General features: G+C 45.1%; 2 protein-coding genes across 6 annotated transcripts; one reads left to right on the top strand and one right to left on the bottom strand.

The window, feature by feature from the left end:
• The first annotated feature begins 1,387 nt into the window (after positions 1-1,387).
• Positions 1,388-15,409, top strand: AQP11 (aquaporin 11). Of its 2 annotated transcripts, none has more exons than XM_083610162.1 (3): positions 1,388-3,112; positions 12,404-12,526; positions 13,456-15,409. In XM_083610162.1, the coding sequence occupies exons 1-3, from the start codon at positions 2,521-2,523 to the stop codon at positions 13,515-13,517; spliced, it is 777 nt and encodes a 258-aa protein (XP_083466288.1). In that variant the 5' UTR covers positions 1,388-2,520; the 3' UTR covers positions 13,518-15,409. The 2 variants fall into 2 exon arrangements, with proteins under 2 accessions (XP_083466288.1, XP_083466289.1); XM_083610163.1 differs by lacking the exon at positions 1,388-3,112 and adding an exon at positions 6,873-9,096.
• A 1,251-nt stretch (positions 15,410-16,660) lies between these two features.
• CLNS1A (chloride nucleotide-sensitive channel 1A) lies at positions 16,661-25,231 on the bottom strand. 4 transcript variants are annotated; one of them, XM_083610135.1, is made up of 7 exons: positions 24,995-25,231; positions 23,156-23,292; positions 22,162-22,287; positions 21,010-21,120; positions 20,446-20,619; positions 18,830-18,919; positions 16,661-17,257 (listed from the first exon to the last, which is right to left on the bottom strand). In XM_083610135.1, the coding sequence occupies exons 1-6, from the start codon at positions 25,111-25,113 to the stop codon at positions 18,852-18,854; spliced, it is 735 nt and encodes a 244-aa protein (XP_083466261.1). In that variant the 5' UTR covers positions 25,114-25,231; the 3' UTR covers positions 16,661-17,257; positions 18,830-18,851. The 4 variants fall into 4 exon arrangements, with proteins under 4 accessions (XP_083466261.1, XP_083466260.1, XP_083466263.1 ...); XM_083610134.1 differs by having other exon boundaries at positions 18,835-18,919; XM_083610137.1 differs by having other exon boundaries at positions 22,162-22,284; positions 24,995-25,217.
• Positions 25,232-26,345: the final 1,114 nt, after the last annotated feature.

Raw genomic sequence — 26,345 nt, 5'->3', positions numbered from 1 at the left:
AAGGTTTGTGAAAGCAAATCAGGATGATCCGTTTGTCGTTTTTACCTCTGCATTATGCTTTTAGGAAGCTGGGCAGAAAGAAGGCGTTCAGCAAACGTAGCTTTCTCCAGCAGGGCAATTCTGTGGTAGAGAATCACCTGTTGGATTTCCACTCCTCCTGATGCTATTAAGCTTTCATTAGGAGCCTTGCCAGAAATTGCACTAACCAGGGGCCAGAGCAAGACATTGCGGCGCCTGAGGCGAAACACAAAATGGTGCCCCCCACCCCGGTCACCCGCCTGGGAAGATCTATGTTATGTACTGAGTTGAATAGGATCCAAACTGCAGCAGTCTGATTGGTCCTAGAACAATAGGATCCAAAAGGCAGCAGTCTGATTGGTCCTAGAACAATAGGATTCAGAATGCAGCAGTCTGATTGGTCCTAGAACAATGCAGCAGTATGATTGGTTGGCAGGAACCACCCAATCATGCTCCAGATAGAAGTGAATCCACAACCTGATTGGCTTACAGTAGAATTCCGGAATTAGCCAATCATGTGCAGCCCATTGTGTAAATAATGTATATAAAGCAGATACCTTGAGGGGACTTTCATTCATTCCTCCTCACCACTATGAGCTGAATAAAGAGCATGAAATCACTTTGCGACTCTGAGTATATTTCAATCTAAATCACGAGGAAAGGCAGAATAGAAATCTGGATTGGGATCTACATCTCCATGTGGATCCTGCTGGCGGAGCCATTTGCCTCATGGACCCTGATCTGGGACTAATGCAGTTGAGCAACTGCCACCTCATGACAGGCTCCTCACTGGGCCTTTACTAGCCTATAGGACAGGCAGAAATGCAACAGGTGAAGCTTGCTCCTCCGCAGCATTTTCTCCACCCCAGAAAAAAAATATTCCTGTCAAACTGCTTTACATCAGGCAACTTTTAAAAAGCACAGCGGCGTCTATTTCATTTCTTTCATAAAATTTATATACTGCTTGATTGTAGACGTGGGGGGGGAATCTCTAAGCGACTTCTATTTATCTTATGATTTGCTTTCTTTTCTTCTTTTTAAATGCTGCGTTTCGTACAAAAATGTTTCCATGCAGTATTTTTTTCAGGGGGAACTACTGGCAAGTTCAGGTGTTGGTTAAAAAAAAAAGGAGGGGGAAACCAGACAACGACGATATTCCCCCCTATTTTTCTAATGGTAACGTCTCTGCTCTGAGAAGGACACATCAGTGGACGCTTCCATGAGAACGCTGAACGGGGAGCGGGGGGGAGGGAGAAAGATGCCGGCAACTTCTCCCTATTTGAATAGGGCTTCGGCGGCTCCTCTTAGCTCCCTACCACGTGACTGGCTTTCCAACGGTCTCCGGCTGGCGGCGTGCGCTCGGAACGCTCGGGAAGAAACCGTCCCCTTTTTAAATGTTTGAACTCGGGGCGCGAGGACAGAGGTGGACTGCGCCTGCGCGTCCTTGGCTTTGCCTCAGTCGCCACCAGAAACTGCTTTTTTCGCAGCCTCCTTTATTTGGGCGGCTTTGTTTTGGGATTTGGGTCTGAGGCGGGGAAAGTGCGTGGAGGAATTTTGGGGCGAGGGGCAGCCAGAGCAGGCCTTGGTAGCCTCGTAGAGACCTGAGGAAGTTGGGGGGTCGACTTCTGATAGAAAAGGGGTGCTTTAGGTCCCCCTTCAAAATACCAGAGGGTGCTTTTGACCCCTTCCTAACACAAAAAGCAGCTTTGCTTTTTTTTGTTTTACTGACAATGAGAGGAAGAAATTAACCAACCTGCTTATCCCATCAAGAGAAGGAGAGAGGGATGCTTAACTCTCTGTTTAAGGAGTGACTCATTGACACAAAGGGTTGTGGGTGGGTTGCGAGAGAATAATTTCCTGAGCCCTCCTGAAAATAAAAAGGGATCCACAAAAAGGAAGGAAAAGAAAGAAAGAAAGAAAGAAGCCTGAGGGAAAGGATACTTCATTTTCTACTCTGGTCACATCCCCAAAGGAAGAGGGGCCCTGGACAGAAGTTGGGATAGTAATATCCAGAAGACAGAGCAAGAGTTAAAGCGGAGAGCCATTGCTCACACTCCCCACACAAGAAGTACTCTGACCCCCATATCAAGAGGGGAATAAAAACTGTGACCCGTTTATTACAATAGGACGTAGTTTTCTGTGATGAGAGGGCAAGCACAGATGATGGGTTCCACGACATGAAGATGCAGCTGTGGTCCTTTTATAAGAGTGGAGTTCATAGGGAAAAGTTTGGCCACGGACACACATGACCAAGAACAGCACAAAACAGGAGGTGCTTTGACTCCTGATGAAAGAGAGCCACAGATACAGATGGATCGGCCATTTGACCCAACCCATGCCAAGAGGGAGAGAGCTGTAAAAACCCCCATGATAACTGAGACTAATATGACTACATGAGAAGCAAAGGATAATAAAGAGGGAATCTGGCCACAAGAGAAGCCCAGCATTAAAAGAGGGCCTAAGTGAATATACGATACTCCTTGGAGACAGTGGTGTTTCATCATGGAGAATGACCACACCACCATGCTGTTTCTGATTATGGGAGGTGGCACCTTGTTGCTGGCAACTGAGGTCAGGGCAGTGACTCGCAACCTTGTGAGCCATCTGGAGCTGCAGCTCTTCCTGCTGGAGATGTTGGCCACTTTCCAGCTGTGTGCTTGCTTTGGTATGCTGCATCCTCTGGCTCAGATGGAGAACCATGCCCAGCTCTATCTTGGCCACCTTTATTCTTTCCTTACTATGCATTTCCTCTTGACCTTAAGTGAGAGCGTAAGCAATCCCACCTGCATCCTGCTAGACATCTTGCAGAAGGGCATCTCAATGAAGCGAGGCGGGCTGAAGATTGTGGCCCAGTTCATTGGGGCCTTTCTAGCCAAACTGTACCAAAACGCTGTCTGGTTTGTAGGGATCAGCAATTTATTCCCTCATCCCCAGGAATGTAGCAATCCTCTCAAGACATATTTTTCAAAGGCCCTTTGCACTGAACTTGTAACCTCCATCACATTCCAGTTTACTGTGCTGGAGTCGCAATCGCAAGAGATCCGTGTCAGAGCTAATGTGCTTTCCCTCGCCATCACCTCGCTGGTGTATGCAGGTCTGTTGCCCCTTCTGTCTCTTGTCTGCAAGAACGGCTGCCAAGGTTATATGTGTGAAACATATACAGTGTTATTACTGTTTAGTCATTTAGTCATGTCCAACTCTTCGTGACCCCATGGACCAGAGCACGCCAGGCACTCCTGTCTTCCACTGTCTCCCGCAGTTTGGTCAAACTCATGCTGGTAGCTTCAAGAACACTGTCCAACCATCTTGTCCTCTGTAGTCCCCTTCTCCTTGTGCCCTCCATCTTTCCCAACATCAGGGTCTTTTCCAGGGAGTCTTCTCTTCTCATGAGGTGGCTAAAGCATTGGAGTCTCAGCTTCAGGATCTGTCCTTCCAGTGAGCACTCAGGGCTGATTTCCTTAAGAGTGGTGAGGTTTGGAAGAAATCAGCCGTGAGTGCTCACTGGAAGGACAGATCCTGAAGCTGAGACTCCAATACTTTGGCCACTTACCAACAAATGAGTTGTCAAGGTGGGAATATGTCTGAACAATCACCATAAAAAGATGGCCTGCGGCAAGTGCTACCCCAATCTTCTTTCACATGTCCCCTGCTTATTGCCTCTGTCCCTGCTTCCTTAAGTCATAGAATCTTAGAGTTGGAAGGGACCAAGGGTCATCTAGTCCAACCCTAGTCCCATACAGCCACTCTGTTGTGTGTTTGTTGTTCACCTCTATATGCTCACATTATCATGGGGTTGAAGCAATTGCCCTATGGAGAAAAGTTACAACATTTAGGGCTCTGGGGGAGGCAACTAAGTGCAGACATGATAGACATGTAAATAATGATGCAAGGTGTGGAAAAGGTGGACAGAGATGCTTTTCTCCCTCTCATAATATTGGAACCTGTGGTCATCTGATAAAACTGAATCCCACTTTAAAGTTACCCACCCATCACTACATCTTATGGTAGTGAATTTCATAGTTTGTCCTGTATGAAGAAGTATTCCTTTCTCCCGAATCTTCTAGCATTCAAGTTGGTTGGATGTTCCTGAGTTCTAGCATTATGAGAGCATGAGAAACAATTTTTCTATCCACTTTCTCCATGCCATGTATAATCTTATCAAGGGACCATTTAGTCCTTTTTTACTAAACTAAAAAGACCCAAATGTTGTAACCTTTTATCATAGGGGAGCTGTTCCGGCAGCCTCATGATAATTTGAGTGGCTCTTTCCTACATGTTTTTCCATGTTCTCCTGTTTCCATAGTGGTTTGCACATGTCTCTGGGAAAGTGTCATAGATAGTGGGATCGCCAAAGCAGAATGAATCTAGCTAGGCATGGAAAATCATATATAGTATAGGGATGGGAAACCCCACACACACTCAAAGTGGCTTGGCTTCATTTAGCTTTTTAAATGTATTTTGAATGTTGAAAAAAACTGACATATTGTAACTTTTTGCAACTTTGTATTTGTAGCAAGAGCTACAAATGTTTTTATCATGGTTCTTGAAGAATCTAATTTCTTTTAACAGGTCAGAAGGCTGATAGAAACATACTGCTATTAGTTTAAATTAAGGGACCAATTCATACAACATATTTTCTGTTGGTGTGAACAATCTTAATTGTCTTCAAGATCATGACACAATTTAATGAATGAACTGGGCAATCATTAATATGTTCAGAAAAATTATTGTCACTGAGACATTTCTCCTAGCCACTATAATTAAGGGAATTGTCCATATCTGTGATTGCTAGTTCATACATGGTCTAAACCACTGAGCCTCTTGGGCTTGCCGATGAAAAGGTTGGCTGTTCAAATCCCCACAATAGGGTGAGCGCCCATTGCTCAGTCCCAGCTCCTGCCAACCTAGCAGTTCGAAAGCACACCAAAAAAAGAAAAGAAAAAAGTGCAAGTAGATAGTTACCGCTCTGGCAGGAAGGTAAACAATGTTTCCGTGTGCTGCTCTGGTTTCAGAAGCGGCTTAGTCATGCTAACCACATGACCCGGAAAAACTGTCTGCGGACAAACGCTGGCTCCCTCGGCCAGTAAGCAAGATGAGTGCCGCAACCCCAGAGTCATCCGCGACTGAACTTAACTGTCGGGTCCTTTACCTTTAACTTTTTTATGATGTATGAATTGAATACCCAGTGATGGTGGAGACCTCTCGTCCTCAAAAATGTATCATGAAAATATGAAGTCTCTGTCACTTTGATGGAAAATCCTGTAAATGGTGAAATGGGTGAATCTCAAAAGGTCAGTTGTATGAAAAAACTTACACCACAATTATTGTTAATTTTAATGGGGTGGGGAAGGAACTACAAAGCTGGTTGATTTATTAGGGACTGAGGCCGCAATCTTATACCTGCTTAATGGGCAGTAAGCTCCTTTTAACTCAATGGGACGAAGCCCTATGCCAGCAGCCAGCCAGTTCAGGCACTGGCCAAGTGCCCCAGGGACTCGGAAGGGTCTCTCACTGTCCTGAACCAACCACACTGCCATTCACCACCTTTTCTGCCAGGCGTCCAATGCTTTTCAGTGACGCCACTTTTGAATGGGAGCCAAGTCCAGTTTCATTTCATTTATTTTCATTTATTACACTTATTAGTCGCTTGTCACCCAAAATTGGTCTCCAAGTGCCTCACAGCATAAAAAAGACATGCAATACATAATAACATAGGGGAAAACCAGGGGTGAGGCTCATATAATACCTTAGTATTTCATATAACATATTGGGGGGGGACCACACCACCAGCCGTATAGAGGTGAACAACATTACCAATACTCAAATAATAAAACAATATTCTAACCCACTGATTAGCAAATAAATAAAATCTTAACCTCCCCCTTCTCCAAAAAGCATTCACATTGAAGCAACATTCCCCGCCCCATTTAACCTCCAGCTGTTACAAATTCATGGTGAGTGGGTCCATTGTCCCCCAGGGATGGTCCAGCATCTCCCCTCTCCCTCTAGGGGAAAGGAGCAGCAAAGCAAGAAGATGGCAACAAAAGTTTTGCCTGCTTTGCAGTTGACCCTCTGCTGTTGGTGGGGATGCTGTTTCCATCTGCAGTGTCTGTCCACCAATTTAAGTTATCCAAAATGTCATGCCCAGGCTCCATGGGTGTAGCTATGGGGAGGCGGGCGGGCAGCTGCTCCCCCAATCGAGTAAATAAATAAAAATACTTAACTAAGTGACCAATTGCATTGTAGATAACTCGGTTCTGCCCCCCGAAAGCTTGCCCCCTTAAAATAAATCATGCCTGGTTCCCAGTAAGATGGCAGGTGACCAGTGGTCACTGACCACTATAGATAGGAGCCAGGCATGATCTGCACTGGCTACCAATTAGTTTCTGGGCCCAATTCAAAGTGCTGGTTTTGACCTATAACGCCTTAAACGGCTCAGGACCGCAATACCTCAAGGACTGCCTCTTTTAATATGAACCTCTCCGGACCCTGAGATCGTCTTCTGAGGCCCTTCTTCATGTGCCTCCTCCTTGAGAGGTCTGGAGGGCGGCAACATGAGAATGGGCCTTCTCTGCAGTGGCTCCCCGTCCGTGGAAGGCTCTCCCTACGAAAGTTTGCCCGGCTCCTTCATTATACACTTTTGGGTGCCAGGCAAAAACATTCCTTTTTAACTTGGCCTTTGGTTGACCTGATTGGCATCCTATACCCTTTTAAAATGTGGGGGTTTGGGGGGGTTATTGAGTTGTTGTTTTTATTTTGATTATATATATATATTGTAGTTTTATATTTGGATTTTGTTATGTGAACTGTGCTGAGACCTCCGGGTATAGAAATTCTATCATCATCATCATCATCATCATCATCATCATTATTATACCTCCCATTCAAAAGTGCCACGGCTGAAGCATATCCAGCGACCAGGTGGCAGAGGAAGAATGCGAGTGCTGCCACTCTGTGGCCCAACCAGGGCAAAGAACCGGCCCTCCTTGCAGGGCTGGAAGGCCCGTAACTGGCACTATGCCCAGGAATGCAAAACTAGCCCTGAGCGTTTGCTCAGAACATAGAACACCTCTGAGGTCATCCAGCTTTGTCATATGTAATATCTGGATAAAAGGAAACATAACATAACAGAAATTTCGTTTTGCTATCTGAAAAAGAGACATATTCTAGGATTTATAGAGCAGTGCAGTTCTGAAGTAAGGAGGAGCTGGAAAGGAAAATAAGAGATGGGATTTTAACGCCTGGTCCACAGGGGCGCATTTCCGATGTTTCTAAAACAAGCGCTATGCACTCTCGTGTTTCTGCTGCAACAGACTAACAAGGCTTCCCCTCTGGGATTTATGTGCTAAACTAAGCTTCTAGTCGGCCTTGCTTGTTTCTATCTTAGCCTATGCAGGTTAATTGTATTAGATCGCACAAGGTGTTCACTCCGAGGGGTTCACTTCCCTATATGGGGAAGGCTGCGAGCGCGGACGGGCCCGGGCCACCTGTTGCCCCTCCTTCTCGGGGAGACGGGTCCACCTCCTCCCCCAGCCTTCCCGCGACCCTATAGGGGACCAGAGTCTCACGCACGCCTGGCCTGACCCTGCCCATCCCGCCAGGAGGCGGCGGCTAGGCTTCGAGCGAGCCGCTTTGCAGACACAATCCGGCCTTCTCAGCAGCGGCTGCTGCAGCTACTGCTCTTGCAAAGCTGGAAGCTGCTGTTTCACTCGGCTGGTGCTGACTGCGGAGCGGCGTCGGCGGTGCTCCATCTGTCGCCCCAGCTGCGGCGACCCGGGAGAAGCTCGTGGGCAGGCAGCAGAACGCAGCCCTCTGGCAGCGGGCTGGGAAAAAGCTGAGCGGAGGTGCTACGGAGAAGTGGCATGGGACTAACGTGCCCTTGGACCAGTTCAGTTGCCTGGGGATCATGAGCGCAAAAGAGAAGAATTGGGGGGAATAGAGCGGGGAGCTCTGAGATTCATAGAGAAGGAATGTGATTTAGAATCTGTTATCAGCATTGAAGGAGCTGTGGGGCCCGTCCCTGCCCATTTAGGACGCCAGCAAAGCAGGACAAGGAGCCAAATTCTCCCCTACCCCTGCAATCAAACTTGGAATCACAACCATTTTTGCCTAGAGTCAGAGAGAGTGGGAAAACGAAGCACTGGAAATGAAACCAGTGATGGTGGCGGAAGAATTGGGTTGGCAACAGCAAGACTGGGCAGTCAATGGAGAAATCTTGGCAGGGTTAGGAGAAAGTTGACCCTGCTGTGGGGACAGTCAAAGTGGAGCACTGGTATCTGCTGACATTTTATGGATATCTGCAGGGGAACTGAAACCCCAACAGGGCTGAGGAGGCAGGAGGCACTGTCAAGTCCTCAGAGCGCAAAAGGGAGTTGAAGTGAGGAGAGTTGAGTAGGACAGAAAGCTGTGGTTGTCCCTAAGGAGGTGGAACAGAACAGGGAGAAGTGAGTTTATTGATTTCTGCTGCAGGAACTTCAGATCTTTTTATCATGGATGTCAGTGAAGCCTGCATCTCACTGTTTGTGATGGCAGTTACAATGATGGTCACAGCTGGCTGCAGGCGACTGGTCAGGCAGTCTCATAAGTCAAATATCCTCTGCTTCTTCCTTGAGTTAACCGGCATCTTCCAGATCTGTGCCTGTACCCACGAGATTTGTCTACTGGCTGATTTGCCACCCAAACCTCATGTGGCACTTGCCCTCACTTACGTTATCACTGCTCTTCATGGTTTGACTTTGCCTGGCAGCATCAACAACCCCTCCAGCAGCTTTCAACTTTTCTGCAAGGGTAGGATCACGGCCAAGACTTGGTGGCTACAGACTTCAGCTCAGTTCACTGGAGCAGTATTGGCTCATCTTTACATCAAATTAATCTGGATGTTGGGGATGACATCAGTGCACTTAAAGACAGCAGCGGAGAATTGTAGTACCCCAATTCAAACTACCTTAGCAAAAGCTTTTGTCCTAGAACTCCTATTCTCTTTATTGCTGCATCTGACCTTACAGACCTTTGAATCAATGAATCCCAACACAAAGGTCCATCTAATCGCCATGCTGATTACCATTATGGTATATGAAGGTTTGTTATCCTCTTCCCTCTTTTGTTATTATCTCAGGCTGTAAATAGACTTTGAATGTTAAGTATTGCCTTATACAATTGGTTTTATACTGCTTATCTACATTGGACTTTATTGCCTCTAATAATCTGCAAAAGCACTACTAAGGCTTTGTGCCCACCTAAAGTCGTTCTATATCTAATTTAAAAACTTCTGTCTCCCTTGTGGGAATGTTGTCTAAATTGAAGCACAGAATGTCTGCACATTGCATAGAACCAGAAGGGTGTACTTAGAATACATTCTTACTGTATACAGGGTGCTAGTTAAGCCTGTTGGGCTTCATGGGTTCTAAGTGTGACCTGAGCTTGTGATGCAAAACACATATAGGACTTTCCTGAACAGTGCATGGAAGGTTCAGTAGTGGTGCACAAGCTGTCTTTCTGGTCAGTTTGCCTGCCATTACTAATACAGTGGTACCTCGGGTTAAGTACTTAATTAGTTCCAGAGGTCCGTTCTTAACCTGAAACTTATCTTAACCTGAAGCACCACTTTAGCTAATGGGGCCTCCTGCTGCTGCCGCCGGAGCACAATTTCTGTTCTCATCCTGAAGCAAAGTTCTTAACCTGAAGCACTATTTCTGGGTTAACGGAGTCTGTAACCTGAAGCGTATGTAACCTGAGGCGTATGTAACCTGAGGTACCACTGTACTGTCATTTAATATGTTTAAAGCACATTCTTTTCCTTTAAGAATTCTGAGCACTGTAGTTTTACCCTTCAGAGTTACAACTCCCAGCAACCCTTAAACTACAGTGCCCACAGTTCTTTGGAAGAGAAATGTGCTTGAAATGTGTTTTAAAGGTATAGTGTGCATGTAGACTTTTATCTTTCGTATGAATCCGGAGTCGCTAGGAATGTGCTTCAAAATCTACAGTGTGCACTTGAAAGACTGATGGGCTACTAACTAGACAGTCACAGGAGCCAACTCCTAGGAACCTATGACTCTTGCCCCCCCCCCCCCCGTAAATTATTTGAGGGGGATGGGCCTCCCAAAGTTGATGGGCATTGCCATTCAAATGGTATGTGTTGTGCTGCATCATGTGATTATGTGGGGCAGGTAAGCCCCACATATTTTATTCAAGTGGACAGTCGTATGCCGAGAGGCCAGGTGTTTCGCTGCATTGCTTCCTGTGTGTTTGCACATTTCCCCTAAAATAAGGACAGAGATCTCTTACCGCAGGAGAATGGAGTTTAGCCTATGACTGTAATGCTCCCAAGGTAACTGTACATTTTGCTCCTTCTGCTTGCTTTCATGCTATTATTTCCTTGCATGAAGCAGACAGTACATTCTCTTTGGTTGCTTTAGCATTATTATTTGGTTTCAGGTTCTGTTATTGGCTAGGAGCCTCTTCCCTAACAGGAGAATGGAGTTTTGTCTTTGGTTGTGACTTTCCAGTTAAAGTTACTTTAATGGGAATCTAAATTGAATCTATTTCACCAAGATTCCAATTTTATTTATAAATACAACATTTCATTAAGAATAATTTATAGTATTGGAGTACAATTTGTTTCACCTAGTCCAGCATTGTCTACTGAGTAGACTGACTGGCAGTAACCTTACAGTCTGAATTGTAGGTTGGGGTCCTGACCCAAGCCTTTCGGGAAACAGGCATACAAAAAGAGCAGAGGCAAAACATATCAGCAACACATGCAGGTGCATGGTCCTGTGAAAGACCCAAGAACAATACAAATTACAGTGACATTCTCAAGGAATTGATCCAAACTCCTTATTTATACCCTGGGAGACTGCCACTGCTCTGTGCAGCACATGCATTTTAATGTGACAAAGCATTAATTGAAGACTGTCATCTCTCACAACAGACACAAAGCTGTTTTCTTTCTGGCAGCCACTTTTGCTGAATCGTTCAGTTTGCTAGAGCCTTTTGCTCTCTGTTATGCAATGAATATGGCAAAACGATAGAAGTAATGATCTATGCACTACACAGCTGACTCAGGAGCAGCTGGAAACAATTTTGTGATGTACTAGAGATCAGAAATAAAGGTGGCTACAGATTTTATATAACAAAAATGACTCCAGATCTTCCCTGGATTGGGGCCAATATCATGAGAGAGCAATATTCTAGTTTCATTGCCGGTTTTGAAATTTTCTTACTGAGCACTTACAAGTGTTTAACATCCATTATCTCAGTAGCTCTTGCAACAGTCTTGCGAGAAAGGCCAGTATATCAGTCTCATGTTGCATGCATGTGTATTAGCAGCATGGAGTGGGTTAAAGCTGAGTCTGAGCGATAGAGGTTTGCCTTAGGCATTCCCAACTAAAACAAAATTTGGACCAGTAACTGTCTAGCTTCATTCTTTGGAGTGTTGGCTTTGGACCTGGGAAATCATAGGTCAAATCCCATATTCACTTTATTAAGGTAGTTTCTAAGGTCAATTTCCCATTTATAATACAGTGGTACCTCGGGTTACATACGTGTCATGTTACATATGCTTCAGGTTACAGACTCCGCTAAACCAGAAATATTACCTCGAGTTAAGAACTTTGCTTCAGGATGAGAACAGAAATTGTGCAGCGGCAGCACAGCAGCAGCAGGAGGCCCCATTAGCTAAAGTAGGTGCTTCAGGTTAAGAACAGTTTCAGGTTAAGAACAGACCTCCAGAATGAATTAAGTTCTTAACCCGAGGTACCACTGTACAGGTTAAGCAACTCCATATCTCACACAGATACTATCTAAGGGTTAATGAGAGGATTTGTACAGCATAGAAGTATTCTCATTTATTATTAACCTTCCCCATACAAACTTCAGAAGTAAAAAAAAAAAAAGCAAACGTTACTGAGGATATTGTTAGCAAAACAAAAAGCAAACCTTTGGAATTTCAGAGGCTCTGCTTCTTTCAAGAGATGGTTCAGAAACCTCATGGTAGCTAATGTATGCAAGAACTATTGTCCTGATCTTGAGATACTGATCTGGTTTTGCAGCATCAGTTTAGTTTAGGCCACTGAACACTGAAATACTTCTACCATCCATGGAGGGTCCTAGGTTCAACTCACAGTTCATTCAGTTAAGATAAACAAGGTTGCAGAGAGCACATAATACTGGGCTGCAATACATGACTGTTTGGACCAGATATTGAGTAATGATGAATGTTAGTACTATTAACAGTAGATGATCACACTATCAGGAATTTAATTCTATCTGACATTATGAGTAGAAAGATATCCCATACTATCAATTCTAACACTAGACACTAAAAGTTACAGGAAACAAATCTTTACAGGAAGGAAATAACTTTCTGCTTTTTCTTTCATAGGAGGACATCTCACAGGAGCCATATTTAACCCAGCTCTGGCTTTTTCTTTGCACATCAGTTGTTTCGCTGAGCCTGATAAATTTTGGAATTATTTATTGGTATACTGGGTTGCACCATGCATAGGTAAATATCTTTATATTTTATTAGGATGAACTAGTACTCCTAACTAACTACGGATATAGAGCAGGCATATTCAAATTCGGCCCTCCAGATGTTTTGGGACTACAATTCCCATCATCCTTGACCACTGGTCCTGTTAGCTAGGGATCATGGGAGTTGTAGTCCCAAAACATCTGGAGGGCCGAGTTTGCCTATGCCTGATATGGCCTTCACTAGAATACAGCTTTGGTTAAGTATGGCAGCCTCTTAAGTATGGCATACTTTTTCTGTCTGCTGCCTGAGAAAACAGCTTCCCAACCCTTGCTTGAGGAAGTCCTATAGGCGCATCAGTGATCTGTTGTTAATAAATGATTAACAGCATGTTTGGTGTTAGATAAAGGCTGGTCAATGACCCTACTCTTCCCCGGGAGCCCTTGGAAATAGTTGGCCATATGTATTGTTTGGGGCTACCATCTTTTAAATTAGGGCACACTGGCGTTTGCCTTTAAGTGTGTGATGAGCAATTTAATCAGCTCTGTTGTTGCCAAGACAGTTGTGGATTGTGTACATAAGTGGTAAACTGTGTTCACATAAGACTATTTAAACATTACACAATTCCCCCTCATGGGCAGACGTATGTGAGTAGATTAGCTTGGTTTCCAGCATGTGAGTTCATGTAAAAAATTAAACATAACCATCAGCTATTTCCAACACACCCTTCAAACTGTTATGCAAGTGCTCCAAAATGCCAGCAACATTTTACTTCCAGAAAGGCTGTTGTTGTCATGGCCATATGCACAGACACTTCTGAGGTTCAATAATATATTTTTACACAAAAGTGGAAGGTTGATAGCCCGACACCACTCTCCACTGCATGCTTTCCCGTTTGCCCTCTTCCCTCATGCAGCCTTCAGACACTACCTTAAAGCATCTTTATGTTTTCATCATTTCAGGGTCCGTGTTGGTGTTTTTGGTATGGGATGAAATCCTTCCTTTGCTACACAGACAACGGTAAAATGGTAAAGCAAGGTGATGTTCAAAAGATTCTGTTAAAAATGGATGTGAAGAGACTGGACGTTAGAATCACTTTGGCAACTTTCACGTGATTCTTTGGGGAGTATCATTACAGGACTGTACAGCACAGTATTTATCTGAATTGTCAAAAGCAGAGCCATGTATTTCAAAACTGGAAGAATTTGTTAACGTAATGTTGTTTTTAAAAAATGTCTTCTGCATCAAAATAGTTATTAGAAAAATAGAGAACACTTCTGGTAACCGGATGCCTGCTTCACTTCTACTTGTGTAATTTAGGCAAGCTTCTTTTACAAAAATTCACCTCACTTGAACCTGCCTCAAGTGACTTACCCTGCACCTTTTATTATCCAGCCTCCATTCCAATTCAAGCCTGCATCTACAGCCACAGAAGTGCACTTTAAGGGAAGGAGGGGGAAAACAGTATCCAAAACTTGTCACACTTTCAATATTAAGGCAAGGTAAGTATGAAAAAGGGAGAGGTGAACACAGTACAAAATGTTTTACTAAGGCTCATGTCAAGTAGTTGTGGATTGTAACAGGGAAACTCCTCTGTATGCCAGACAAATAATTTAAGTTGCTACAATTTTAAGATGTCTGTTAGGAAGCAAGCAATGCTAACCCTAGCCAACATTCACTGATACCTGTTTACAAAAGCCATTTAGAGCACCGTATGTTTAAGGCATCTCGTGTGCCACGGTAACAGAATTAATTGTTCTAATGGCACAGACTCAGCAGGCAAGGACCAAAAACGCAGAAAGCAGGCCGAGGACAGAAAGTTTACGTCTCTTGGTGATCTCTTTATATTTCCATTTTTTAAGAATGAAGTTATTTGGAAATTAATGTAGTGCATCTCTGAAGGTGGCTATGCATCACAAAAGACATCCAGACATTTTTATCAGTTAATTGGTTTCACAAATGTAGCCAGGATTTTGCGCTTCAGTAAAAACCTTTAATGAGGAATTTGCATAAAATTCTGGAACAGAACTGAAGGTAGCGAACACTAAGTTTTTGATTAGCAACACAAATCTGCTATATTAATTCACATCCAACTTTTTTAAAAAAATCATTTCAGCAGCCAACTTTTGCTGTATGCTGCTGTTTTGCCTACAATCAAGGTCCATGTTTCCCCTTACCCATGACAGCCTTTCCCCACCATCCGGTTCTTAAGTCGGTGCTCACATTTAGGAATCTTGAAGGACTTATGTCAATAAACACTACAGTACTGACCTATTCTCAGGTCACAGAAGCATGCTCTAAAAAGCCAACTCATCTGAAATGACAGCTGTGAGGAATACCTGTTAAAAAAATTAAGTCTAACAATGTTTGGTGGGAGGGACTGTTAAGGGTCCACTTTTATGTTGCAATGAGCTTTGTTCTTAGCCGATTTCTAATCTCAAACAAAAGCTTTGCGATGATGTGAGGTGAAGCCTTAGAAAGAATGGTGGAGTTCATGTGTCAAACCTTTACAGAGTTGGTATTTATCAGTTATTCCTGTAAAGTATTAAACCTCCCTGTTCTGCAGAAACTTGTGAAACTGACACTGTTTGACAGCTGTGCTGTAGAAACAAACTGTGGAAATAAGGTACCAAGTTGCCTCTATGGCAAAAGAAACACAAAAGATCTCAGTGTCTTCAGTTCAAAGCCCTACATTAGTTGGCTCAGAACCTGTGACCCTGAATCTCAGTCCACTGAACTCAACGGAGTTACACAACCGTATTGAATGGAATTTGGGCACCGTGGAAATGCTGCCTGGAAAATAACTGGAGCCTAATTAAGTAGCTGCTACTTAAGGACAAAATGTTGACGTCTTTTTGAAATTGTAGGAAATGGGTATATTTTCTTCACAATAAAAGAAAAGCCTTTTATTCTTTCTCCTGCTGTATGTTTGTTTTTCTGAGTCTTTAATTCCATAATTTAGAACAAACTTCATAATCCTATTTTCCTTGTTTCCAAATCAAAAGCGAATCTTATTTAGAAGGCATTTCTAACTACTGCTCCAGGAGAAACAGAGCTAAGAAACATTTTCTATGCCGTTCAAAAAGGACTGCTCTGAAGTTGGGGAGCTCAACCATCATTATAGCGAAGTGAAACTTTAAAAAAAAAAAAATGAATGAACTGTTCTAGTTCTTGAAACTCAGTGTCAAATCATGAGGAGAGACAGAGCCAATATGAAATGCAAGTCAGCTGTCAGAAACCAAGAGGACATTAATAACCAGAAGCCCTGTGCTGACATTCAAATTCTCATGCAGGTATTTTCCATTTTTTCACTTTTAACCCAAACATGCATTTGGGAACCCAGTTCTTAATCTTTTACCGTATATGTGCCTGGTGGTGGTGCTCCTGTTGCTGCCCGCTTGGGATCAGGCTGTGATCTTCTGGTCTAGTGGATCCCGATCCTCCAACTGAAGACTAGTGTGTTAGGGAATTAAAATTGCCCCTCCCCATGCCTGCCTGCCATTCAGTATGAGGAACTTCACATTTGCATATAGGCTAACTAGGATAGAGTCCAATATGTGTGAACTGTACACCACACAATTCAAGAAGTATAAATTAGGCAAATAGAGCTCCACGTTTGCAAGCCCCCAGGCAGATGTGTGCATCAGGAGGGCTAAGTGCAACGTAAGAGGAGCCTTGCTTAATCAGTGGCAAAGGCCCATCTAGTCCAGCATCCTGTTCTCACAGTGGCCAACCAGATGCCCCAATGGGAAACCCATATTCAGGATCTGAGTACAAGAACACTCCTTATTTGTGATTTGCAGCAGCTGGCATTTAGAGACACAGTGACTGCCAATGGAAGCAGAACCAAGTGCCATCTTCTAGGAATTAGTCTAATCTACCACTACACCTTGTGGAAGCAAGTTCAGCTATGTGCTGTGTGAAGTAGTACTTCCTTTTGTCTGTGCTGCGTCTTCAAACATTCAGCTTCATTGGATGGCCCCAAATTCTCCACACTGTGCATCATTTTATATACCTATATCGCGTCTGCTTGTCTTCTTCTGCAACAGAACAGAACCCTTGAGCCGAGGAAGACACATGAAGCACTAGAAAGGAGAATTAGCCAAACCTTGAATATGAAAGAAAAGTTTCCTGTGACACAGAAAGAATGTACAAAAAGGTAGTCTGTAAGATACAAAAATTATATTTATTGAACCATTTTATTTATAACAAAAACGTAAGAAGTTTACCATCTGGGGGCAGTACAGATGCCATCCCGACGCCAAACCGGGCCACTAAAACCATGAGAAAGCAAGAGCGTCCAATGGAATGAGCCAATCCCTTGAAGGGTTTTTACAATTTGCTTGTCTCTGCAGCCCCACCGTACCTCTTGCCTCTTTAGCTAAACCAAAGTAACGCTCATGTCAGACATCGTCAGCTGCGGATAAACAGGCACAAAAATATGGGGAAAATTCTAGGACAATCTAGAATTCTGTTCTAAGTACAACTTTATTCTTTAATCTCTATCATTTCTGTAAAGGCTTTCCAGTAATAACCCATGATTAATCCCTCCTTTCAAACCCAAGGTATTATACTTTTCTCAAGTTCTTATGTTTTTTTAAAAAGCCAGCCCCACAGTGTCAAATCCTGTTTTATATCAGCACATCTATAAAAGCATTTACAGACCTAAATACCCATATTTAGGCCAATAATACCGAAAGGGCAATTCCTGATATAACATCTTCAAGCTTGGAGAGCCTGTTCTGAAAATGCTGAGAGAAGAATCTGGAAAACAGACAAGACATGGATGGGTTCAACAGTGGGGACTTCGTTTTGGTTTACAGAAAGAAGCAAGCATAGGGCAGAGAGCAAAGCTGCTACAACACACCAGGGACCTCTTGGCATGGTTTTGAGCCAGAGCTGTTCTGGTGAGCGCCGGAAAACCCACAATTATGTACAAAGAGAACTTAAATACTAGGCTATGTGATGGCCAGTGTTTATTTTAACTGGCTTTATAGACTTGGCAGGGAGTAGCAGGAGGACAAAAAGCAGTAACAAAGGTATATGGGTGTAGCACAGGGCGGGGAAGACAATGGAACACAGCCGGAGTGGGAGAAACAATGCCATAAATGATATTTTATGAGTTGGTGTTAACGTCTTTCACCACACAATCATCGCCATCGCATAGTAGTTGCACCCAAAAATTATCTTTCATCGCATAATTGTCACATGGAACATTTTGAGGCTCTGCTAGGACACAGCCCCCCCCTCCTTTCCTCTTCCAGTCACAGGCACTCCTGCTCCCCTCGCAAACTTGGCCATGAGCTCCCAGGCTGTCTTGGCCTCTTCCCTGGGCTTGGCCAACTCGCGGCGAACGGTCCGCCATTGCCAACAGGCACGGAGCAGTGCCAAGGCTGCCTGATGCTGCTGCCGAACCCAGAGCTCCGCAGCAGCACCAGGCAGCCCCACTTTGCAAAGATGGGGTGGCTTGCACCGTGCACCCTGTGGAGCTGCGGCTGCCTGATGTTGCTGCCAGATGCTGGAAGCAGAAGAAGTCAGTCCCTCCGCTCTCAGCACTCGGCGGCAGCAACAGGCAGCCCTGGCTTAGCCAAGTTAATGGAGGGAGTGGCTGAGAACGACCCCTTCCTCCATCTCGGCCCCAGCAGGGGGCACGTGGCCTGGGGTAGGGGCCTCGACAGGACAGGAGGCTGAGCTGCTCACGCGGTCCCCAAACCCCTCTTGGAAAGCTGGCACTCTGCCGCAGGCTTCACATAACAGTCACACCCCACTTTTGGGGAAAGTGCATCTGCCATAAAATCTGTGATGATTACGTGGTGAAATACGGTACAGTGTATTTAAAAGTTTCACCTTTCTTGTTTTGTCCTCATACATTTGTTGTGAACCTCCCCGTGAGATAGGCGAGGCAGAGAGACAACAACCAGCCCAAGGTCACCTGTGAGCTGCATGGCACATTTTTGCTTTATTGTGGTTTTTACTTTTGCATTGTAACCTGTGATAGTTTTGTGATAATGTGGGGTACACATCACCTAGATAAAACCAACAAACCATCCTCAGGGATCTAAATTCTGAGACCGGCTATCTCAGATATCGCACAGAGAGAATTAGCTCAAAAGTCACCATGCCCTTATAACGTGGTATTTAACACATGAAAACTTTTATTAGTTAAAAGGAGGTTTTTATAAAATTAAGTCTGCTTTATATGCTGTTTGAGCATAGGGTGAACTGGTGGGGCGAAATCTAAGCAAGCTGGGCATTTTCCAGCAAGTTAATGAATTAGAAGGATCAGGAAAACCAAACTGCCTTATATGGGAGGGAGAGGAAATTAAGATGGCAAACCTTACAGCAGCCCACACCCTCCTCAGTGATCAACATCTGCGTCTTCAAACTGCCCAGCAACTGCTGGGGATGCATCCACCTCCATTCCATCTAGAATCAAAGGAAGAAACGGACTGAAACCTTTGGAGACATGAAGGGAGACTACAAAGCAACTAGTGTCCTCTGCTGCAAAGACAAGGCTGGCTTGAGCATCATAAAATCGAAGGAAGAACCGGCAAGGATATTGTCCAAGCCTGCCCTCCACCACCTTGGCACAAAACCTGACCACAGATCAAAACAATAAAAGCAAGAGAGAAGGAGAAGCTATAAAGTACCTACATAAGAGACTTCACTCCTCTAAAGCATGATCGGATCCAGTCCCCGGGAGCTCAAAGTAAGCATTTCTTTATTTTAAAAACTTACAAAAATACTACAAACAAGCGAACATACCCAATCGGATAAAGAAAGTGCTTCATGTCATTAAAAAAGGAGATTCTTTGTAATACACCATGAATCTCACATACTATTGTCATGTCCAGTCTTGACAGGATTACCTAAGAATGTTTTTCCAAATAAGTCTGTGTGCGGGAGGATGAAGGATGAACAGGTGGGATTCAGACTCTGAGCTTTTAAAAATGCTAGCAGAGGCAGCCTGGGATACAGCAAAACCTGAAGGCAGCCAGTCCTTTAACTGGAGCCGATACACGCAACAGCCCCTCTACATAGCCATGGTGCACCGACAGCTTAGCCAACTCTGAGCTCAAGCCTCAACAAGCTCCTTTCAAATAAATAATAGTAATAATTATGATGATGATGATGATTATGTATTATTTATACCCCACCCATCGATTACGATGTCTTTATTGTCATTGTCCCTTGCGGAACAATGAAATTGCGGAACAATGAAATTGCGGAACAATGAAATCTGGGCCACTCTGGGCAGCTTCCAACCGAATATTAAAAACACAATACAGCATTAAACATTAAAAAAACTTCCCTAAACAGGGCTGCCTTCAGATGTCTTCTAAAAGTCAGATAGTTGTTTATTTCCTTGACATCTGTTGGGAGGGCATTCCACAGGACAGGCGCCACTACTGAGAAAGCCCTCTGCCTGGTTCCCTGTAACCTCATTGTGAGGGAACCGCCAGAAGGCCCTCAGAGCTGGACCTCAGTGTCCAGGCTGAATGATGGGGGTGGAGACACTCCTTCAGGTATACTGGACTGAGGCCATTTAGGGCTTTAAAGGTCAGCACTAACACTTTGAATTGTGCTCGGAAACGTACTGGGAGCCGATGTAGGTCTTTCAGGACTGGTGTTATATGGTCTCGGTGGCCACTCCCAGTCACCAGTCTAGCTGCCGCATTCTGGATTTGTTGCAGTTTCCGGGTCACCTTCAAAGGTAGCCCCACGTAGAGCGCATTGCAGTAGTCCAAGCGGGAGATAACTTCTCACAGTGAGGGAACCACCAGAAGGCCCTCGGCACTGGACTGAGGCAAAATATGGCAAAATCCAACCCATTGGCTCCAATGTGGCTATAAGAAGCTTACTTTACCTTGTAATAATACCAGGCTGCAGGGAGAGGAATAAGCTTCACATCCAACAGAGCGTTCACACAGCAGTGGACGATTAAAACTCACCTTCGAAGTCTCTGATGGAATCTTCTGTCCGTACCCCAGCCATGTGGTACTGAGTGCTTATAGATTGTGCCAACATGCCCTCCAGCCTCTCCAGGGTAGCCTGACCCTCAGCAGTTAAACGCGACAGGCCTTCTTCGTAAGTGTAGAAGGATGGGATGTCACCTTGGCCAATTTCTGCAACAAACAAATAAAACCCAAACTGCTAGCTAACACGAGAACAGATAGGTGCATAAGATATAGTTGCCATTAATTTATCTTGGAGAAAAAATCTTCCCAACAGCTACTTCAGTATTATAATTAATGCTAAGCGTCAAATGTCCAACTGCTTGCATTATGTACGCGTATTTACTGAAATTCCCATTCCTCATGCTAAATTATTTCTGCAATTGTTATAAACCACTTTGTGCTGTAGGGAGTCCAGCAGCATATGAGTCTACTGGTTCAAAGCTAGTTTTGCCTAATTTTTCATCTTTGGAAGCACACAAAGCTGACCAAAATTGTGGCCTATTCTATGCCATATGGACGTTCTCTGAAAATTAAGGGGACCCACCACAGCCCTCTTACCGTGGGCTTCCACGTCGTATTCCTCACCCTCGTAATCGTTGTCAGAGTCTTCGTCTTCGGGATCAGGATGCAGGGCTTGGCATTCACACATGGCAGAGAACATGGCTTCCACTTGGGAAAAACACACAGAGAGAAATGCACAATTTGTTCACTGGCAATCAAATAAAATGGACATGGACAAATAAGAACATAAGAGCCCTGCTGGATCAGACCAATGGCCCACCTTTAAAGCCCTTCACGGCCTAGGACCCTCGTACCAGGACTGTCTCACCCGGTATGCCCCACAGAGGACCTTAAGGTCCATAAATAGCAACACCCTAGAGGTCCCGGGCCCTAAGGAAGTCAGATTAGCCTCAACCAGAGCCAGGGCCTTTTCAACACTGGCCCCGGCCTGGTGGAACGCTCTGTCTCATGAGACCAGGGCCCTGCGGGATCTGACTTCTTTCCGCAGGGCCTGTAAGACAGTGTTGTTCCACCTGGCCAGTTTGATTCCCTCCCCCTCTTTTCCCCCCCTTTCTCCTCCTGTGAAGAGGCTGCATCCTAATGTTTTAATGTTGTATTTTAATCTTGTTTTTTAAATTGTATTTTAATCAACATGCTTTTATTATTGGTTGTTAGCTGCCCTGAGCCCGGTCTTGGCTGGGGAGGGCGGGGTATAAAATAAATAATAACAATAAATTATTATTATTATTATTATTATTATTATTATTATTATTATTATTATTATTTTGTCCAGCATCCTGTTCTCACAGTGGCCAACCACATGCCTCAGTGGGAAGCTCGAAAGCAGAACCTTGCAAGCACAAACAAAACAGAACAGCTAGCAAACAATCGGAAGGAACCACTCGAGATTTATTCAGCTGGCCGCACCCACAAGTCAACGACGGATGTTATACGTAGCCCTCTGGCTGGACTCAGCTTCTGTTGAGATACTCCTGATAGGAGCAAGTTATGCTGGAATGGGGGATGGTGCTCACATCCACAGGTGCCACATTCCAACATTTGCTGTGCAGAGCAAGGTTGCCTCTGGAAGTAAATTGGTAATCCCAGGTCCTACTCCACCATCTTGAGTGCAGAGGCAATCCCACTTCACAACAGCAACCTGGTCACCATTATTCTAGCCATGGAAGCTGTGCTGTTCTTCCTACTTACAGGCTGATTTGTCGCTGGGTACAAATCTGAATTCTGAAATGGGCTCAAGATCATCGTTGCTGCCATCTTCCTCCTCTTCCTCCTCCTCCTCTTTTTCTCCCATGCCATCTTCTTTTGATTCTTCTACTAAGGAATTCAAACACAGTTGTGTTATCAAGTTATCTGAAATAATGCTAACTGAAAAATGATCCATATCGTTTTAAACATTTGAAAGCAGTTCATCAGAGTATAAAGATCAGCTGCACAGGCCTGGAAATTTGCACAGCCTGCTTCTTTCTGCTGGTTACCATGAAGAACATGGAACTATGAAATTCTTGACCAAGAACACTGGAAACATGATTTAGCTGCCCTGGGCTTGTGAGATTTCACAAGGCACTGCGAACGTGACAAGAACTATGAGGTCTAGAAACTTGCTTGTTTTGTTTTTTAAATAGAAACTAATTCACCCCAGGAAACTGAATTCTGAAGCAAATGCCACACTCCATGCTAAGCATCCTCTACTTCTGAGCTGCAGGATGGGAAGTGAGTGATTTTTCTATGAGTTGTCATAAGCACCAGAAGAGATACTACTGAACACTCACAAGGGGAAGGGGGTGTTGTTTTTCATGAGTTATTTCCTCAAGTGTCCAGAGCTGCTTTAAAAAAAGATGAAGACCTTTTAACACCAAGCCAAGAAAAGCCTGGAATAGCTGGGCGCTTGTAAACAGCTTAGCGGTTTTACTACGATCAAATGGTATATAGATTTTGCTAATAAACTAATAAATGTTAAGGCCTATGCTACTTACTTTCCTTCCTTTCAGTTATATTTTTATCTGCCATCAAGCTGGTTGCATCAAAGGAAGACATGGTGCCATTTTACTCTCACAACAACCTTGCAAGGTAAGCTAGGCTGAAACCTCATGGCTTGCCCACAGCCACCCAGCGAACTTCATGATGCAGCAGAGATTTGAACCCAATGCCTCGGCCACTTCACTAGACCGTCTCTCTTCCGTACCTTCAAACTTTGCATTTACCATGACGTACAAATGCTCCCACGGATAGGCATTCAGATCCCTGGAGATGGCATGCAAGCTTATGATGGGATAGTCCAACGAGAACCCGAGGCCTGAAGTCTCTATCCATGACAGGCGGCTGGTGGGGGAGGAAACCCAAAGAAAACGAAAGTAATTTTAGTTATGTCATAGAGGAGTTCCATCCTTCTTCCAAGCCAGGTCCCTACTATGGACCACCAGTGTCCTAAGAGAATGAGGAATTAAGTAGGGGTGGGAAACCTCGGCCACGAGGGCCAAACCACCTCTCTCTCTGGCCCTTGGGAGTTCTCCCCAGGCCACACCCCACCCTGCCTGTGCTTTGTCACCCAAGTCTTGTTGCCGTCAGGACTGAGTCCTTGAACACTGATAAGTTCTATTCCTTGTCAGGGTGGAGGACAAAGGGATGTGTAAGATATCATAGCTGCCCAATCACAGCTGTCCCCAAATCCTGTATTTCTCCATTGAGCAGCTCCCACCTGGGTGCAGAAGGGAGAGCTTAAACTTAAGGAATCAGAAGTCAGGAAGATGGTCAAAGTCCTGAAATTCAGCCTACTGCAGACTGGGGGCAGCCGAACTATAAAATGTTGAAAGTGTTAGTGAAGAAAAAAGCATGACAGTTTATGGTATCCTGATTAATAAACCTACCCCACACTATTCCCTCTCCCATACACTAGCAGTGAACACTCAGGTTCAGAGATGACGCCCACAGCCATCCCAAAAGAGCACAACAGGTAAGGAGGATAAGATGGAGAAGACATTCTGCTGCACACCCCCAGCTGCTGTCTCTAACACTGAGAATATCTCAGCTGCACTGGCTGGGGCTGATGGGAGCTGTAGTCTATTTTTCTGAAGGGCACCAGGTTGGTTAAGGTGAAAATAGCAGTATTCATTAGGTTCCAAAGCCATTGCCCATCCAAACCCCAACAGGAACAAACTAATTTTGTGTCAGCCAAGGATGCTGCATCAAGTACCCCAGACCATGTACGCCCTGCAATCTAGCATCCAATATTCCCCTACCAGCCTCCTTGGACCTGCCAAATCCTAGGCATGGGTATCAGCATATTTTTAACTCTGCACCATTACTGAAGGATGAGCCCTACTGGACCAAACCAAAAGTCTAGGTGGGGAACTAGAAGATTCAAAACCGAGGCATGAAGGGCACTCATCTCTTATTGTTTGTGTCTCATTTTCTGGTGCATATTGTCCAGCTATTTTGAACCTCCCCCCCGCCACATGGTGTGTTTCCAAAAACCATTTTGTTTGTAATAAATATGTTGTATTTATATATAATTCTATTTGTATTGACTTCTAACTGCTTGTGGCCTTATTACTGATGCTCCCCCACCCCCACTTTTTTTTTTAGCTGTTCTTATTTTCGTCTGTAAGCAGCACTGACTCCCCGTCAGGGAAAAAGGCCGGGTATAAATAAGAACCACATGCATTAATCGCAACAATATTCCTCCATGTAAGCAAGCGCCCTCGGCGTAATAAAGAGCCCCAAGAGTGCACTTGGTCCACGTTCCCTGGCCAGCTAAATCCAGGAAGGCTTCCCCGCCAAAAAAAAACAGCAACCCCGGAGCATGAAAACTCTCCCATGGCTTGCCCGTCACGGCAGGGCCTCGAAGGTAGACTGTTTCTGAGCGGGGAGCCTCCGCCAAGAATAACGGGCCTCTCTCTCTCTTCCGCCCCCGTGAATTTCTCCAGCCGTCTTTCTCTGTTACCCCCGCGCCCTGTGGCGGGGAGTTCCGCAGGCGAAGCCCCTGAAGCCTCCTCGCAGAGGCCGGCCTCTCTCTCTCTCTCACCTCTCGGCGATGTAGAGGCTCCCGGTGCCCAAGCCTCGTCCCCCCAGCACGGCCTCCGTGTCGGGCTGCCGAAGCCGGACCCCCTCGGTAGGCGCCGCGAGAGGCTGCAGGAAGCTCATGGCAACGGCAGCGGCGTCAGGGCGGAGATCCTTCCAGCGCCTCTTCGCGCTTACCGCGTCTAGACAGCGAGGGGGGGAAGGGGGAGCAACGAAACAGGAAGCGCGCGCGCAGATGACCCCCAATCGACCCGGAAGCGCTCTCAACCGCCCCGTCACCATAGAGACGCGAAGTCCCGCCTCCGCGTCTCTATGGTTGCCATCACGTGACCGTCCCCGCTCGCCTCACGCTGGGAGGAGGCGGCGGGCGCCATGTTGGAATCCAAGAAACACCTCAGAAAATATATTTTAAAAAAGGCGCGACGGCGGTGGGGAAGGAGGATAAATAAACCACATGGTGACGAAGGGGGAGGGAAGGCCCGTCCCCATTTGCCTCCCGTCGATGCTTAGGGGACTGGCCGCCCTCCCAGGCTGAGAACTGAGGGAAGGCCGCACCTGGGCGGGGCCTCCCGGGAGCGGCGTTGGACTCCGACTCCCGTCATCCTCAGCGAATGCGGCCGCCCGCCAGGGATGACGGGAACTGTAGTCCCGCCGCGCCTGAAGCAGGCATCCCCAAACTCGGCCTGCCATTTGTTTGGGGACTACAACTCCCATCACCCCTAGCTAATAGGACCAGTGGTCAAGGATGATGGGACTTGTAGTCTCAAAAACATCTGGAGGGCCGAGTTTGGGGATTCCTGGCCTGAAGGATTATGGCCACTGGGAATCGCGGAGGCCGAATTGTGTGGAGTTGACACAGAGTTATTCGCTGGAAGGGCGCATTCACTGCCTGCTGCAAACCAACTTTGCAGTTTAGGGCGGTTTGGGGTGCCAGGTAACATAGGGGCTCAAGGAAGTTGGGCTTTTCGAAAGCCAATTCAAGACACAGGGCATACCAGTATAAGTTGCAACAAAATTGGTAAGAAAATAAAATAAAATTAAAATAAGTCAAAAATGAAATAGACATTCCTAACAACTCTTCTGGGGCCCTAATCTAGACCTCTCCTACATTACCAGTTCTCTCTCTTTTTAAAGAAAATAGTATTCATTTCGGGTTCTCACACTTCCTACTGCAGCTAAATTAAAATTGGGTAAAACTGCTGTACCTCCACCTGGCTTACAAATGGTCAATGATGATAATAATAAAACATATACGAAAACATAATAAAACATTTTTAAAAACTTCCCTCTGCAGGGTTGCCTTCAATAAACGAACACTGGTTTATATAACTTTAAAATCCATTGGAATCCCCCAA

This window comes from Podarcis filfolensis, assembly GCF_964270895.1.
Source record: "Podarcis filfolensis genome assembly, chromosome: 4".
Classification (NCBI taxonomy): Eukaryota; Metazoa; Chordata; class Lepidosauria; order Squamata; family Lacertidae; genus Podarcis; species Podarcis filfolensis.
This window is presented reverse-complemented; position numbering and strand designations above follow the sequence as displayed.

Excerpts from the sequence above, each read along its gene's own strand:
- CLNS1A (XM_083610135.1), bottom strand. The coding sequence starts at position 25,113 with ATGAGCTTCCTGCAGCCTCTCGCGGCGCCTACCGAGGGGGTCCGGCTT. Across the intron at positions 23,293-24,994 it reads AGCCTCTACATCGCCGAGAG|CCGCCTGTCATGGATAGAGA; the intron begins GTGAGAGAGAGA and ends CTCCCCCACCAG. Across the intron at positions 18,920-20,445 it reads TTCCATCAGAGACTTCGAAG|ATGGAATGGAGGTGGATGCA; the intron begins GTGAGTTTTAAT and ends CTTTGATTCTAG.
- AQP11 (XM_083610162.1), top strand. The coding sequence starts at position 2,521 with ATGGAGAATGACCACACCACCATGCTGTTTCTGATTATGGGAGGTGGC. Across the intron at positions 3,113-12,403 it reads CACCTCGCTGGTGTATGCAG|GAGGACATCTCACAGGAGCC; the intron begins GTCTGTTGCCCC and ends TTTCTTTCATAG. Across the intron at positions 12,527-13,455 it reads CTGGGTTGCACCATGCATAG|GGTCCGTGTTGGTGTTTTTG; the intron begins GTAAATATCTTT and ends TCATCATTTCAG.